Genomic DNA, 17470 nt, shown 5'->3' on the forward strand with positions numbered 1-17470 from the left:
GCACATTGAAAGGTAAGTGTATAGAAGGAATTGTTGAGCCTGTCTTTGAAGACAAGGTACCTGGGCATCTAGTAACTCAGTTGGTAGAATTTGTGACTCAGTAGATTTCATTCATAAACATGCTCAGATTATGTGTCTGGCCCTGAAATAGTACTTAACTATAGTTATGTGTGTGTTTATATGTCACAGTGTATATGTCTGAACTACAATAAAGTAATTTTATGGAGGAGCATATTTAGACTATGATCAGTGTCCAAAATAAATCAAGATGAGGGTCAAGACATTAGCATTTTCCTTGGAAAAAAGTCATATGATTTACATTGTTGTGAAAATCAGGTCGTTACAGTTAAATTCTGCAGCCATCAGTGAACTTGTTTTTGGTGCTATGTTACCAACTCTACCTTACTAACTCTCAACCTTGAGAAATACTAAGGCTCCTTTAAGGTTTTAAAAGTAAATAAGATGTACATATTCAAGGTCAAAAGTAAATGAATATTGTTGATCCCTGTGGAGAAGACTAACCCTTATCGGTAGTCATCCTCTAACGCTTGCAACTCCCTAAGCATTTTGATTGCTCCTTTCATCCCAAAAAGAATATATTTGTAGTCAAAATACAGAATTGTAACATGAATTTTTAAAAAGTTTATTGGACTGTAAGATTAATGTTTTCAAATTAGCTTGATATAAATGGCCAGTGATAGATTATAAAAGTCTTGAAATTGAATACAAGTGCACCAGACAGGCCAACATCATTTTAGTTTTCTGTTCATTCTGCCCTCAAATATTTCCCCTAGTGCCTGTTTTTTTTTGTTGTTGTTGTGTTGTGTTTTGTTTTGTTTTGTTTGCCTTTTCTCATAGGAGCTACTTGTGTATTAAAGAAGAAATTCTCAGCAAGTCAGTTTTGGAATGACTGTAGAAAGTACAATGTGACTGTGTTTCAGTATATTGGAGAACTCTGTCACTATCTTTGCAAACAACCTAAGGTAAGAATAATCATTACCAGAAAGGAAAAGTAATTTCAGAAAGAAAAAGCGCGGGGAGAAAATTAATTTTTGTTCGTGTATATTCTACTTCTTCCAGAGCATAGTTTGACTGACTGACAGATGTTTGCAATACCCCAAGATGAAATGAATGTAAAACAAGTCAGAAAAAATAAAAGGAGAGCTAGGCAGGACTGTACTAATGTGCTCTCTATGGTGGCAGGATAGGACAGACCCACAATCCAGTCCACTTGGTGTTTAGACTGATTAAAATTTCTGTAAACACAGCACACATCTGATTATGACATTAGATGATGCACACAGAAAGCAGTTATTACAACATTGAATTAGAGAATCTTTTAAAATGCTGTTCTTTGAAAAAACAAAACAAAACTAATGACATGGATTAGACTTGTTTTCTATTTCTTTTCTTTTGAATATGTGATTATATTAGTATATCTTTCTGTTTGGTTTTGATTTCAACTTAAAAAGAAATTTTGCTATGTATGTTTGTCTGCCCACCTAAATCAATCATTTCCACAGACAATTGACAAATTGCCCCTTTCTGAAAATAGACAAGCAGAGAGAGTTGCAAGAGCCTGAAGTTTGTCTTTATTAGTTTGTTTGCTTTTTTGCCTCAGAGGTTATTTTCCTTTTCCTGATCTCATTTATATTTCAAGGTGCTTATTTTTTAACTGTCTGGTTTTCTAAACATTCTTGAGGCTATAAAGAAGTGGGCTTCTGTAATCAAATATCCACCAGCCCCATGAATAATGGTGATAGACAATGCCCCCTGTGTAGGACGGGCAGCAGAATTGATGACCTGCCCTTGACCCTTGCTAAACTTATTTGTTCATTTCTCATCACCTTTGCCATCATCATGCCAGCTTAAGGCATGGATGGTGGGCCAGATGTCTTCTCTGGCTGGCTAAAACATGGACATGTAATCCTTCCTTTACCCACAGCACAGCTGAGACTAGGCTGGAAGCATTTAAATAAGACTTTGTTGAAGATATGGGATTACACAGGGCAGAAAAACACAAAAAGAATGTGAAACTGGATAACCTTATTTATAAAATGCTCTCATTCACTTTAAGCTCATAGTTTACCATGTAGAGACCTCCCGTCTAGCTCCCGACCCACACCCCCCACCCCCGTTGTGGCCAGAAGCCATTCTTGTTCTTTCCTTGGTCAGGAGTTCTTCAGTTAGCTACAGATTCCCTCGATCTATTGCTAAGACAGAGAGTCTCAGAGACATGTTCTAGACTTTTTTGACCTTTGTTCTCTTCGGGAGGCTTTGCCAATGTCGGTGTTGTGGTCTTCTGAAAAGACCTGGTAGAACAATTAAGTATAATGCCACAGCCTGACATATTTTCTCTTCTAGTTTTCATTGTGTTCTTTGGTAATGTGGTATCTGGACTAAGATAATTTAGTGAATTAATGCCCTCCAGTAAAATAGGAGCCACCTTCAGTAAAGGATAGATTAGGTACTTCTTCATGAACTTTCTAAACTGTGCCCCTATCCATTCCTTTTCCTCCTTATCCTTCAGTAACAACATTAGCTTTTTACAAGACTTTTTTCTTATTAAGTATGTACTGAATGGTTGAACACATGCAATTTTTTGTAACATTTTACTGTCTTAAATGATGCTGCCATTAGTATCTTTATGCAAGATCGCCAGAATAGGGGCTCAGAAGTGAAGGCTGACAAAGGACGTGGATATTTTGGTGATTTTTATGGCATATTTCCAAATTGCTGTTCCAAATGGTTAATGTGATTTAGAGTCTCATCGACCATTGTGGGAGGATGCATATTGTACGGTCTCTTATCAGTACTGTGTGATATTAAAAATATGGTTTTCTAATTATGCTTCATGGGGAACCAGTGCCTCCTTCAAGGTTCCTCAAAAGTCCCTGAAGGAGGTGAACAGGGAAAATAGACCAATCTTCAAGATCCACCCTTTCAGATATGATGGATGAAACTCAATTTGGTTGGGCTTCTTAATAATATTTTGTTCGCACAAAGAATGTCTTGTTTTTTTAATGGGAAAACTATAATTTTATTTATAATTTTATAGACTAGAAACAAACATGTTTTTAAATTTTCTGTTAAGATTACTGGCAAGGTGGAATAATTTTCTATCTTATTTCACCTCAAAATGTCTCTTCTGAGCCTTTTACTCATTTATGTCTTTGGCACATAATATTTTCTCTTACCTGTTTGAGCTATCATTTCCTATAATAAAGGTATTAATAGTTTGTCATGTTCACTAAAAATCTTTTTTCAGAGTGTTTTCCTTTGATTTTTTTTTATAAAATGAAATATCATTTTCACCTCTTTGAATTGCTAATGCACTAATTTTGAGAAAATGCTATAGCTGCAGAGAATTTGAGAGAACCGAGAATTGAAAGTAGAGCACTCGATTTCTTTTAGTTAGTTAAATATTTTAGTTCTTAACTCAAGTCCTTTGAAGAAAAGATAGCGTTTGTGAAATATTCTCTAAGCATTCACCTGAAGGAAGTAGAGAAGAGAAAGAAATAAAAATAGCTTTGCCCAAAGGAAAACTTAATGACTTTTGTAATGTTTATTTTATTTTTGAGAGAGAGAGACAGAAACTTAATAATTTTCTTAAGCAGAGATGCATTGTATTACCTAATCACTTTTGCTGATTTCACACAGAAGGAAACAAACAGTTCTTGGCATTAAAGATCAGGAAAAGAAGAAAGTCATTCTGTTATGACATCTTACACCTTCAAGGAGGTCTTTTTTTTTCCCCCCTGTCCAGTATTTATTCTTTTCAGTGAATTGCTTCTGCAGAGAAGGGACCATGTCTTCTGTGAGCATAGCATTGAGTTCTGGTACAGCCAGACAGTGAACAGATGATAGGGTTCATATCCTCAGGGAGTTAAAAGTAGATGTCTCATAAACCGTGGTTTGAAGCCTCCTAGACACTTGGTTAAAATAAATCCTTAAAGAAAAGAAAGCAAAATCACCTATTCTACAAATACATCCGGATTTGTTGTCCATCCAAGGGTAAGTGATATATTCCAAAGGAGATTTACCTGCAGGTAGAATTCACCACCTGAGTCGAGTGTTTAAAAGCAGAATTCCTATATATTTTAATTCTTAACTAAAGTTCTTTGGGGGAAAAGTTAGTATGTGTGAAATAATCTTAAAGCAATTACCTGAAGACAAATGGAGGAGGGGAGAGGAAAATAAATACAGCTTTGCCCAAAGCTGTATGTGGTTTTATTTAGTTGCATAAAAACACCCTGGACTTGGCTTTCCCTGGGTGGAAGCATTTATCCACCCCCTAAACCCTGTCTTTTTCCTCCATTTCAAAAGTCCAATTACAAAAGTTCCTGTGGCGTACACATTGGATATGCCTCAAACTTCTGGCAGCAGCACTGCCCTTTTAAAACAGCCAAGGTTCTGGCCCTTCTTACTCAGAGGGATGGAGTAATTATTCTTTTCCTTGGAGAGTAGGAAAGCAGCTCTTCCTCACATCCATCCTTCACGTTTTCTGCATTACCGAAGCGCCATCATACAACTTCTGACTGGACCTACTTCTTTGGTTTTGTACCAGTAATGCTGCATTTAATATTGCTTGGTGAGGAACGCTGGGGAGTGCTACATATCACTGATCGTTTGGGGGAATTCCTGCAGCATTTCATCTTATTTAAATAAATTCTGCCTAAGACAGCAGGCAGCCTTCTCTAGGGATAGGATCATATCTGTCACTCACTCATTCATTCAGGTAATATTGCAGGTTTCCATATATGGGGGCACCCAAGACAAACAGGACTCCTTTTCTCATGGATCTCACACTCTAGCTTGGGGAGAGAGAAAATAAACCAGCCAACACATGAAGGAAATTCATTACAATGACAAGTGTGATGATGAAAAAGAGGGTGAGGTGGTGGAGGATGATGGGTAGTGAGGGTGAGACTTTGCTAATTAGGTTGAGGGGTCTGGGAAGGCTTCCCTGAAATGGTGACCTATGAGCTGAGGAATTGGGATGGCAAGTGGGATCCAGCCGTGGAAAAGCTGGGGGGTTGCAGTCACAACAAAGCAAAATAAAATAAAGGACACAGTCTGAGTATTTAAAGAGAAGGAAGTTTTGGCCAGGCCACTGACAGACCAGATCTTGAAGGGCTCAGTCTACGTGAAGGAGAAATTTGCATGTCATTCCCATCAGAGCATTTGGAAAAACACGAAGGCTAACTGAAAAAACTATACTGATTTGGGACCTATTTGAGGGAATGATAATAAGATTTGTTAATTCAGGGGTAGGGAGTGAAGTAAAAAAATCAATGATGAGTTTCAGGTTTCTGGTGGAAATAGGTAAATTGGGAGCCATTTGCAGAGATGAGGAAAATCAAGATTTGAGAAATTAAAATGAAATTCCTTTTGTATCTGTTAATTTTGGTCTGTTCATGAGGCATCAAGGTAAAGAAGTGGAATATACAGTTGGATGTGGGAATCTGGAGCCCAAAGCATACAGGGGGCAGGATATAATTAGCAAAACAAAGACCTATGTTATGGTGCACATATGAAATGCTTTTTTTTTCAAGTTATTATTATGGTTTATCATTTGGGCAATGTAGTTTGTCTCCATGTAAAACCCCTATGTTTTCACATTCTGAAGGCATAGCCTACCTATACTTTCTAGTATATGTATTTTGGTATATGTATTCTAGTGTATACATCATAAGTTACATCCCTTTTCTTCTGTTTTCTTTTCTTTTTTTTTTTTTTTTAGTGTTTATTTATTTTTGACAGAGAGAGAGAGACAGAGCATGAGTGGGGGAGGGGCAGAGAGAGAGGGAGACACAGAATCCGAAGCAGGCTCCAGGCTCTGAGCTGTCAGCATAGAACCCGACGCAGGGCTTGAACTCACAGACCATGAGATCATGACCTGAGCCGAAGTCAGCCGCTCAACCGACTGAGCCACCCAGGCGCCCCTCTTCCTTCTGTTTTCTTAAAAGCCAAGAAATTCACTGGCAGCTAGAAAGCATCTTTAGGATTCTAGATACTTGGGTTAAAGCGCATTAAAACTTTGACAAAATGGGTTACACTCGATTCCCATTATGAAAAGAGAGACATTTTGCAGGACCTGGATAACTGATAAATATTTATTAATTATTGCTCATCAAAAGCCATATAAATTTTACTGAGTTTTTTCACTAGCAGTGTTTGGACAATCCTGTGGGGAACCTTTAAGCGATTGCTGGGCTTTTCTGAGTGTAACAAAACGAAAATGTTGAGTAACAGTGATCAAGTATTGGCACTGTGAGATTTTTTTAAGACTTCAATTTGAAAAACTACCCACCCTCTTTTCCCTGAAGAACGCTCATCATTTCTTCCAAGCTTTAAGACCAGACAAGACAAGCTTTTTCCTTGTCGTGTTTAGGTAGGAGGTGGGAATGAAGAAGATATAGCAGTGTCAAAGGATACGATTCCACTAGAAGATACTAAATGATGCTGAGTTGATGTAGGTGAATAAATGCACCTTAATGGGTATATTAAGAACATTTGTTCTTTCATCGTGTTTTCATGTTCTTAGTTTCTACATAACCTCAAATGTTTTATCATCATGTTTTCCTTATTCCACCTCTTGTAAAAGATGTAGTTTATCAAAGCATGAAGGTCAGGAAACTTTTCTCATCACACTTAATAACCTCTAAAGAATGATATTTTTAAATTAATGTGAACTTTAATTGTTATTAAGATGTCCTGAGTTAGTTTCATCACCATTTTCTTCTCTGGAACACTCAAAACAATTGATTTTATCTCCAAGACCTAGGCATTTTAAGATATTTATACATTTTTTGTTATTTGTTTCCCCCAGATATTTGAAACATATTATTATATGGTTGAGTAAATCATCTCTCTTTTAAAACTCACTTTTCCTTAAGTAAATCAAAGGTGTGTTTAATATTCTCATACTAGCTATGAAAGCATTTAGAAAAGTTGGCAAGTTCCCAGAACCTTCTTTTCTGCTTAGAAACTACAAATATACAAATATAGTCCTCAGAAGGACTAGGATAAGAAATAACTACAAGCACCCTAAATGCTAGTAGAATTAGCAGGGAATTAATGAATATTTTGAGAATGTTTTAGACTGTGTAAATTATTAAAAGCTTTTAATTGCTAATTTAAAATTTAATGGTTCATATTTCATTAGTAGTGATACATATAAAATACACATTTTTTTCTGTCTATCTGCTTTTACCATTCATGCTATGATTTCCGTTAAGAGTACACATATCCCTTATTTATTAAATTTCCCAAGAAATTTACTTTATGCACAAAGTCATCAGATAGTGCATTAACTGTGGAATCAAAAGACACAGGTTCAATTTCAGACTCTTTAAAAAAATTTTTTTTTAATGTTTATTTTTGAGAGAGAGAGAGAGCACGCACATGGGCATGAGCAGGGGAGGGGCAGAGAGAGAAAGAGAGAGGGAGACACAGGATCTGAAGCAGGCTCCAGGCTCTGAGCTGTCAGCACAGAGCCTGACATGGGGCTTGAACCCATGAACCATGAGATCATGACCTGAGCTGAAGTTGGACTCTTAACCTACTGTAGAGCCACGCAGGTACCCACTTTAAAAATTGTTTTTTAATGTTTATTTATTTTTGAGAGAAAGAGAGAGGGACAGAGCGTGAATGGGGGAGGAGCAGAGAGAGAGGGAGACACAGAATCTGAAGCAGGCTCCGGGCTCTGAGCTGTCTGCACAGAGGCCAAAGTGGGGCTGAAACTCATGAACTATGAGATCATGACCTGAGCTAAAGTCAGACGCTTAACAGGCTGAGCCAGGCCGGTGCCCCTCAGTTTCAAATTCTTGTTGGATGACTTTGTGCTGGTCACTTCTCTTTGAGCCATACTTGCCATCTTTATCTAAAATAGGTGACAGTACTTACTTGTCCTCACTTGTCCCTCACATAATCCAGTTATGAGATACATGTGAAAAAAATCTAAACTGGGAAGCCCAATACAAATGGAAGGATTTTCTTTTTAAACAGAATGTAGTCATGTTTTCTGCATATGTCATTGTAAAATGAGAGTAATTTTTGTGAGTGTTGAAAATAATTGGTCTATGACCAATAAAAATCACACTTTAATTATAAAAGCCAGTTTCAATACAGCATAATTTTAAAGTACAACTTTAAAATATTAACATATTAGTAATTTTATAATATTGTGTTTTCACAACTAAAAACACTGAAAACAAAAATATAAAATTAGAAATCCTGAAAATATGATGCCTGTTTCCTCTTGGATTATATATATACTATTTTTCCTGTATATATGGTATGTGAGTGAGGTTTTCCTACAGTCCAAATCGATTTAAAATATTAAAATTATATCTAAGATTATTTTATCATTTATTTGCAATTTTTCACGTTGCTTCTTCCTTTAATAGTATGTTCCTGACTTCCTTGCTATGAACATACAAAATCAAAGTGAGAAATGGCCAATCTTTACCCTGCAATGAGCAAGTACAAGAATCTTCAGCAAGTGATAAATGACTAGAATTTTCCAAATGATCATTTTATTCCCAATGGAAAAAAAATAACAATAAATTTAGAGTAAACATGTCAGGGGGCTAATTCCAACCTTTCCATTAATTCACCATGTGACATGAGGCAAGTAATTTAATTTGTTTGCCCCTTGGCATCAGGGAGCTTGAAATTCAAGCCTAACTTCCATGTCTCAAAAGCTGTGTGATCTTGAGCAAATTATCTTGCTTTTCTGAATAGCCAACACCCCAGTTTTTTCATCTATAAAATGAGTGTAATAGCAGTTATGTCCAGAGTTGATGTAAGGGTTAATGAGTTAAGTGCAGGAATTCAAATGGAAACAGATTGATCTCAATGGCCAGGGACTCCCTGGAAGAGGCTTCCGGAGATAGTTTTTGTTACCTTAGGGAATATGCCTAAATTGAAGAGCTAGTCTCCAGCGTGATAGGTTCAGATTGCCCTTTATCAGTGTATGTGTTTAGATTAGACTCATATCGACCAAGCTCAAGAATGCCAGTTGAGAGCTTTACATGGTCTCCATTGCTGGATCTTCCTTAATCTTCCTGACACCTGATCTCGAAAGTGGCCAAAGCCCAACTTTTCAGCACTTCCTCTGACATGCTCTCCTTGCCCCAACCTGACTCTCCGAGTTAATGACAACTCCATTCTTCCAAGTCCTCAGCCACACACACCCTGGGATCTCCCTTGGAGTTCTCTTTCCCTCACACCCCATCTAACCCTTGAGCAAACCCTACAGATTTGATGTTCAAATACATCCAGAACGAAACCTCAGTTTAACACCTCCCTGCTGCTCTCATCTGAGCCAGCTCTGGTTCCTTCTGATACTTTACCACTGGCTTCTTCTTCACTTCACTCTTGTCCCCTTAAATTCTGTTCTTGCATAGCAGTTGGAATGGTTCCGTTAAAATATAGGTCAGGTTGTGTTACTCCACTATGCAAATCCCTCTCATGGTTCACTTGGAAGAAAATCTCAGTTCCCTTATCACAGACCACACAGCTCTATGTGGTCTGCTTCCGCTACCGGGATATCCCCTCATCCCCCGATTCCCTGCCACACCGCTCTCTCTCCATGTTCACTCCACCACATTTGCTGCCCTTCTTGCTTTTCCTTCAGTGAAAGGGGGCTCTCAGTTCCCTCCCCTTGAATGTTCCTTCAATATTTGCATGACTCACTGCCTAGCCCATCCCAGTCCCCCTCACCAGAGAGAGCTTCTCTGACCACAGGTCCTACTGATGTGTAGTGTGGTGGCCACATTACGATACCACACATGCACCAAGAGAATGTGAACGGTTTATTACTTATATAATGGGGCTTTCTGGGGAGAGCAGGGCAGGGTCCCAAGCGTATCCAAAAATGGCTTCAGGGGTACCTGGGTGGCTCAGTCAGTTAGGCATCCAACTGTTGATTTCCACTCAGGTCATGATCTCGAGCCCCACGTGGGGCTCTGTGCTGACAGTGCAGAGCCTACTTTGGATCCTTTCTCTCTGCCCCTCCCCCACTCACCCTCTCTGTCTGTCTCACCATAAATAAACATGTTTTAAAAATGGCTTCAGAAAGCAGAAGAAAGGGATGGGCTCAGCTTTTATTGTGATGAGGAGGAGGCAGTAGGGTGAGTGGTCTTGTGCAGGTGGGGCTGCTTGTGTGCTTTGAACTTCCTGTTGCTGCCAAGGGAAGGAAAGCTGGGCTTTCTCTCCTGCTTGCCCAGATGTGAGGTAGGGGAAGAAGGGAGTGTTGGGGCTTGAAGGCTATCAGTAGTCATACACCAGGAATGGAGTCAGACTCTATTACAATGTTTATCCCATAGTCTTCGTTTACTGCTTTATTTTTCTTCATGGTACTTATGACTCTGTTATAGATTTTATATGTACTTGTTCTTTATTCTCTCTTAATCCCTCCTTTCTACTATTATATAGGTTCCAGGAAAGCAGGGACTTTATCTTTTTCATCTATAATTATATCCTCCATACTCACAATGGTACCTGACGTATAGTAGGTGCTCAGTAAAAATTTGTTGAGTTATTTTTAAATTGTTTTTAATGTTTATTTATTTTTGAGAGAGAAAGACAAAGTGTGCATGGGTGAGGGACAGAGAAAGAGAGGGGCACAGGATCTGAAGCAGGCTCCAGACTCTGAGCTGTCAGCACAGAGCCTGATCCGGGGCTCAGACTCCTGAACTGTGAGATCATGACCTTAGCTGATGTCCGACACTTAACCCACTAAGTCACCCAGGTTCCCCTGTTGAATTATTATTATTTGTTAAATAAAGTAACCAATGTAAGAAGCCTCATTGCTGGGATACTCATGTACTCATGACCAGCACGATCTTTCACTGGTCCCAGCCCTGCATGGTAAGCTCAGTTAAAATCAGAAAGTCAAGGGGTGCCTGGGTGGCTCAGTTGGTTAAGCATCTGACTTTGGCTCAGGTCACGATCTCACAGTTTGTGAGTTTGAGCCCCACGTCTGGCTCTGTGCTAACATCTCCGAGCCTGGAGCCTGCTTTGGATTCTGTGTCTTTGTCTCTCTCTGCCTGTCCCCTGCTCAGCTCTGTCTCTCAAAATAAATAAATAAAATAAAAGGTTAAAGATTTTTTTATAAAAATCAGAAAGTCAAGTTCCTGAGGACAGAACTCAGAGGGAGTTTGGATAAATCAAAGGTTTGCATCATTACCTGGAGCAAGTCAGACCGTTGCTGCATCCAGCTCAGAGCAGAAATTATCTTGGTAATGGGCCCCTGCACTTTTCAGAACATTTCATTAATAAATCACAGTAGTTGTGGCTCAGGTGACCCTTTTTCTGGGTTTCCAGAGAAGACTACCGTGCCCTCTATGTTTACACAGCCCTTTTTGTAGTTAGATGAAATAAAATTCAGGTTCAAGGCAAGTCTTGCAGAGACTCTTGGAACCAGTCTTTCTCAAACAAAGCAACTTTGAAATGTCCCCGGTCTAAAGCAGGACTCTCCCCCTGCTCTGAGTCCCCTCCCCCCGCCCCCCCCCCCGAGTGCTGTCAGGTTAGAAAACACCTGTTCAGAAGCAGATTGTAAATGGCAGTCCCTCTTAATATTATATCTAAAAGATAAGTGTGAAATAAGCCCACGATGTGGCTGCAGAAATTTCTGCTTTAACACTTGAAATCACAGAGGTCTTTTCAAGCTACTATTTATGCCTTCAAATGGTTTGTGGAACTGTGGCCTGGCATCTCGGAAACTATGGCCTGCCCAAACCCACGCTGGGGAGGCAAAGACTTATGGGGTGCTGGAGCCCGCACCCAGTTAGCAGTACAGGTCTCTCCTTTCAAGTACTCTCTGGTCCCTTCTCAATAGAGGCCTCCACTCTGTCCCCCACCATTCCTCTCCCCCTTCAGTAAAAGAGAGGCTGCCGGTTTTTGTTTTTTTTGTTTTTTTTTTTTTGGCCTGGATTTTTTGCCCCAGGATTCTCTGACAGCCTGTTTGCATTTAGTGTTACTCTCGTACCCATTCTGTAATACCCATGTGGCTCACTGCCTTTATTTTTTCAAGGTATAATATTGGAGTGGCTGTGAAGGAAGCAAACTGTTGGAATGTAGTTCATTCCTATTATATGGAGTGCGTTGATGTGATACATGCAATTATGCATGCATAATTATCAGTGGGCTTTGGGAAAAAGAGGTCTGACGTTAAAGAGAATCAAGATGGAAGAATCATAATCCCTAACATGTGTTGTTAGAGATTTTAGATGATCCTTTAGGAATTAGACCATACTTTTTTTACGCACTAAGCAGCTAGTTATCCGGGACTGAAGGCGGAAAGGATTTGCCCCTTTGTTTTCACTGTCAATTTCTATTTCTTTTCTGCGTCTCCATCTATCAACAGATGCCCTTTGTTTCCCAAGAAATCATAGCTGATGCCAAATTACCTGTGTTTAAGCAGAACCTCCAGAGTTTCATTTTTCATAGGCACATAAAGAGGCTTTTTTGCTTGGGTGTGTTTTAGATTTTCTGAGGAGGATTAAGCACATGTTCTGGAAGAAGAAGACTTTGTTTCTAGGAGGGTATTGTTAGAGGCCTGCCCACTTCAGCAGTTGAATAAATAAATAAATGACTCAGTAGGAGGTTGCTGTAGTTCAACAACTGACTGCCCTGTAGCAGCTCAACCAATAGACACTGCTGGAAAAACAGCTCCCCAAGAACACTTTGAAGAAACAAGAGCCTTGGTTCCAGTTGATGTGAGTCCTGTATGGCCACATCTGTTGGGCATTGTACGTCCAAGTTGGAATGGATACATGGTACTGAAAGGCAAATGAAAAAAGTGCTCTCCTGAAACCCAAGACCTTGGGATCGCTGTCCTAAAAGGTCTGATTCATCCAACAGATTCACTTTTAAATTTCAAGTGGGTTGAGTGTCTGACTCTTGAGGTCGGCTCAGGTCATGATCCCAGGGTTGTGGGATCGAGCCCTGCGTCCGACTTTGCACTGACAGGGCAGAGACTGCTTGGGATTCTCTCTCTGCCCCTCTCCAACTCGCACACTCTCTCTTTCTCACTCTCTCTCTCTCTCAAAAAAAATTCAAACGGGATTTTAAATGGCTGGAGATAAAACGAATACTTTGTGTGTGTTCTAAAATGGCTTACTCTACATGTGTGCAAGTCTATAAATATTTAGGCACTAACTACTGAATTAGAAACCCATGTTTTGATTGCTTCCTATTACTAAAATCCTGGGGAAAGGTTGGGAAAAATAGAACATGGGCTTTGGGGGGTATGGGGTTGGGGGGCTTGAGCTGTTTTTTTCTCTTCTGTTTTTTCCTTTCTTCTCTCCCTGTCTTCCTTTCTTTTTTGACTTGCTTTCCCTCTCTTTCTTTCTTCCTTCCACAGATATGTTTTAAACATCTCTTATGTACCAGGCACTGGCCTAGTCAATGGAGCACAGCGGAGGAGAGAAAAGGCAACAGCCCTGCCCACACAGGGCTTTCATTTTCATGAGTTCAAATTCTGTCTCTTGTTTATTTCATGTCTATGACCTTGGACCTGAACTTCATTATCCCAGTGTGCAAAATGGGGATAATACATCTTATTTTATAGGGTTATCATGGTGATTAAAATGAGGTAATACAATAACCTGGACACAGGGACTCAAACATATTCTCGATCTTTCTGCTTCTGCTGATTTGGCTGCAAACATGTCTTTTGTTTTTTGTCCAACATCATCCTCTGGATTTCTGTATTTGCCCTCTTTCTCTGTCTGTCTCTACCTTACTTGTTTTTCCTTGTTTGTTTCTCTATTTGCTTGTATCCCTTTCTGCATGTCTCAGTACCTGTGTCTCTCTGGGCAACCATGTGTCTCTATTTTTGTGTCTCTGTGAGTGCATCTTTCTCTCTCTCTTTGAATATGTTTCTCTGTATCTAGTTTATCTTTTTTTTTCTACCTTTCTGCCTATGTGAGTGTGAGTGTGTGTGTGTGTGTGTGTGTGTGTGTGTGTGAGAGAGAGAGAGAGAGAGAGAGAGAGAGAGAGAGATGGCATCCCTTTGTGTGCAAGCACTGTTGTCTTTGTGCCCCGACTGTGTTTTTGTTTCTCTGTATCTCTATTTCACTTTGTCCCTTTCTCTCTTTCTTTCTCTCTTTTATTTATACTCTATCCTTTCTCTCTGTCTTTCTCTCTCTACCCACCCTTTCCTGCCCCTGTCCTCTGTCCCTTGCTCTGTGTGTCACTCTTGCTTTCTTCTGTGTAGGTCTCTCTCTCTTTCATTTTTACTGTGTCTTTCCTGCTTTCCATGGGTCTCTGTTTGTCCCTTATGTATTCTCTCTCTCTCCATCACTTTGTCTCTCTCATTACTTGTTCTCTCTGCCAGTCTGTGTCTTTCTCTTGCACATGTATATATGTAAGTGTTATGTATTCCTTCATTCATCTAATTGTACTTATATTTATGCATGCTTTCCTCATTCCATTCCCGATGCAGCTCAGATATCTAGAGATATTTAGGTAGTAACTTCCTGCCTCAGGGAGAATTAGAAGAAATAGGAATTTGTTCTAACAAGGTTTGAAGGGGGGTGCCTGGGTGGCTCAGTCAGTTAAGAACCTGACTTCTGCTCAGGTCATGATTTCACTGTTTGTCGGTTCAAGCCCCACATCAGTGTCTGTGCTGACAGCTCAGAGTCTGGAGCCTGCTTCGGATTCTGTGTCTCCCTCTCTCTCTGCCCCTCCCCTGCTTGCATTCTCTCTCTCTCTCTCTCTCTCTCTCTCTCTCTCTCTCTCTCAAAATTAAATAAACATCAGACAAAATTAATAAAAAAAGTTTTGAAGGAATTTATGGACAGAGAAGGGGATTTTTTTTTTTTTAATTGTAGGCGGAAGTTGAGAAATTTTGGTTGTGTTTTAGATGATGTACTGGCTACTTTCTGAGCAATTATAAAATGTACACATATAAAACCAAATATAATTAGCAACCCTTAGACCCACCTTCCAATTTCCATACATTCCAGGGTCACTTTTTTAAAGCTCCCTTTGCCAATCCTTATTATGTTTTCTTTCTCACATTTCCCTTTCTGTTGACCCCCTTTTTCCATTTCCTGACCCCTACCAACCTCCCAGTTCATCATGCCAGTGGATGCCAGGTTAATGTAGTCATTACATCAGGCTCTGCTTGAAGTAGATAGAATAAAGATACCTTGAGAGTTAGATAAGGGCATTTGATCTTTTCAGACAAAAGCCTTATCCTAGTTTTAATAACTTGATTTTTCTACCAATTGAATTATTTTGAATGAATGTCCTTATTTAGTAAACTTCTATAGCTGTGGCCCACACAGGTTAAAGTCTATGAAATTTGGTTTGTAAACCACCTACTTATTGTTTTCTGGAGTGTGCCAACACATTTTAGAAATAATGATACTTGCTGAAACTCATCTCTGACCTGAAAAGCTTCCAAGAGTTCTACCATATAAAGGATTGTTCTCTGTTCAAGCAGAATAACTCTTAAGATTTGCAGCACTACTGTTTTGTCTAGAAAAATGGCAGTGGAAAATCTATGAACTAGTTCCATGCCAGGTAGGCAATATCCAACATGCCCATGGGAGCTGGGAGCCAGTACAGAACTGCTCAAGGTTATATTTAGTGGTAGAAAAGAATCCTCTGTCTAAGAAGGAGCTGTTCTTGTCTGAGTGAGTTTTTTTCTGTCTGGAGAATGTTTACCTTAAACCCTATTGATGTGGGACTAAGGAAATCAGCAAGTTGGAGTCTTATTTTTGATGTACCCACACTCTTGTTTGCCTCTTATTTAGTTTCTTTAATTTTTATTTTATCAAATAAGGACTTCTGTAGTTTTAAAAAATCAATCTCTCAAGATAAATAGTAACCCCCTGCTATCAATACCTGATCTCTACAGGTAAACATTCTTAATTATTTTAAGATATTTTGGGTTGTTATATAGTCACGTATTTCTCGATAAAATATGTCTATGACTATTGACTTTTCAGGTTTTTTCCTTCCTTTTTTTAAAGTTTATTTTGAAAGGGGTGGGGTGGGGAATGGAGAGGGGCAGGGAGAGAGGGAGAGTGAAAGAATGCCAAGCAGGCTCCAGGGTCAGCACAGAGCCCTATGCAGGGCTCAGTCCCACAGGCTAATATCAAGAGTCAGACAATTAACCAACTGAGCCACCCAGGCACCCCTTGATTTTTAATTGTCATCTACCTGACTTCCTACTCACATATATACATACATTTCTTCTCCCTCTTTGGTACCAATATAATTGTGATCATTTTAAAATATGTTGATCATCCGTTTTTTATTATAAAGAAATTATAATATGTAAATTTTATTCATAGCTGAGGCACAGAATGTGTTTAAAATATAATTACAATTTGACTTTTGCAACATTTTCTTTTTTTTTTTTTAATTGGTCAACAATATTTATTGAGTGTTTTCTGCATGCCAGGTCTGGAGTAGACTCTTTAGACTTAATCATAAATTACTGTCAGGTCATAAAGCAAATTCAACGGATGAACAGAAAATATCTAATATAAAAATTGAAATGTATTAATTTTAAAAATTAACATATGAATAAGTTGTCCTGCCCATTTTCCCCTAGGAAGTCTTCACAACCCAGGAGAAAAGATTTACTCCCTAATTTCCACACCCCTCACCCCTGCCATGTACAATGATGACACATATCCTTTTTTTTTTTTAATTTTAAAAATAGGTTTTATTTAATCCATTATATCCAAGATAATATCATTGCAACATATAACAGATATTTTAAAAATTGAGATATTTTATAACCCTTTTTTTTTTAACTAAGCCTGAATCTGGTGTGTATATAGAGGTCACAAAATTTACAGTTAAAGCAAATAGATTCGAATGACCAAGTTGTTTCAAATACAGTTAAAATTTTTCTAATGACTCAAACCAAGAATCGATTTTTAAATTTAAATCTCAATTCATTAAAATTAGGTAAAATTGATGAGCACTGGATATTGTATGTAAGTGATGAATTACTAGATTCTACTCTTTTTTTTTTTTTTTTAATATACATCCAAGTTAGTTAGCATATAGTGCAACAGTGATTTCAGGAGTAGATTCCTTGGTGCCCCTTACCCATTTAGCCCATCCCCCATCCCACAACCCCTCCAGCAACCCTCTGTTTGTTTTCCATATTTAAGAGTCTCTTATGTTTTGTCCCCCTCCCTGTTTTTATACTATTTTTGCATCCCTTCCCTTATATTCATCTGTTTTGTATCTTAAAGTCGTCATATGAGTGAAGTCATATGATATTTGTCTTTCTCTGATTGACTAATTTCACTTAGCATAAAACCCTCCAGTTCCATCCACGTAGTTGCAAATGGCAAGATTTCATTCTTTTTGATTGCTGAGTCATACTCCATTGTATATATATATACACATATATAGACACCATATATATACAATATATATATGGTATACCATATATATACCATATATATATATATATATATATATG

General features: G+C 38.7%; 1 protein-coding gene across 1 annotated transcript in view; it reads left to right on the plus strand.

The window, feature by feature from the left end:
- The window catches only part of SLC27A6 (solute carrier family 27 member 6), a 74520-nt gene that overhangs the window by 34728 nt on the left and 22322 nt on the right, over positions 1-17470 (plus strand). Inside the window, exon 4 of the mRNA XM_049649119.1 lies at positions 859-983. Coding sequence (XP_049505076.1) covers positions 859-983 — 125 coding nt within the window. The remainder of the gene's footprint in view (positions 1-858; positions 984-17470) is intronic.

The sequence above is a fragment of the Panthera uncia genome, assembly GCF_023721935.1.
Source record: "Panthera uncia isolate 11264 chromosome A1 unlocalized genomic scaffold, Puncia_PCG_1.0 HiC_scaffold_17, whole genome shotgun sequence".
NCBI classification, from domain to species: domain Eukaryota; kingdom Metazoa; phylum Chordata; class Mammalia; order Carnivora; family Felidae; genus Panthera; species Panthera uncia.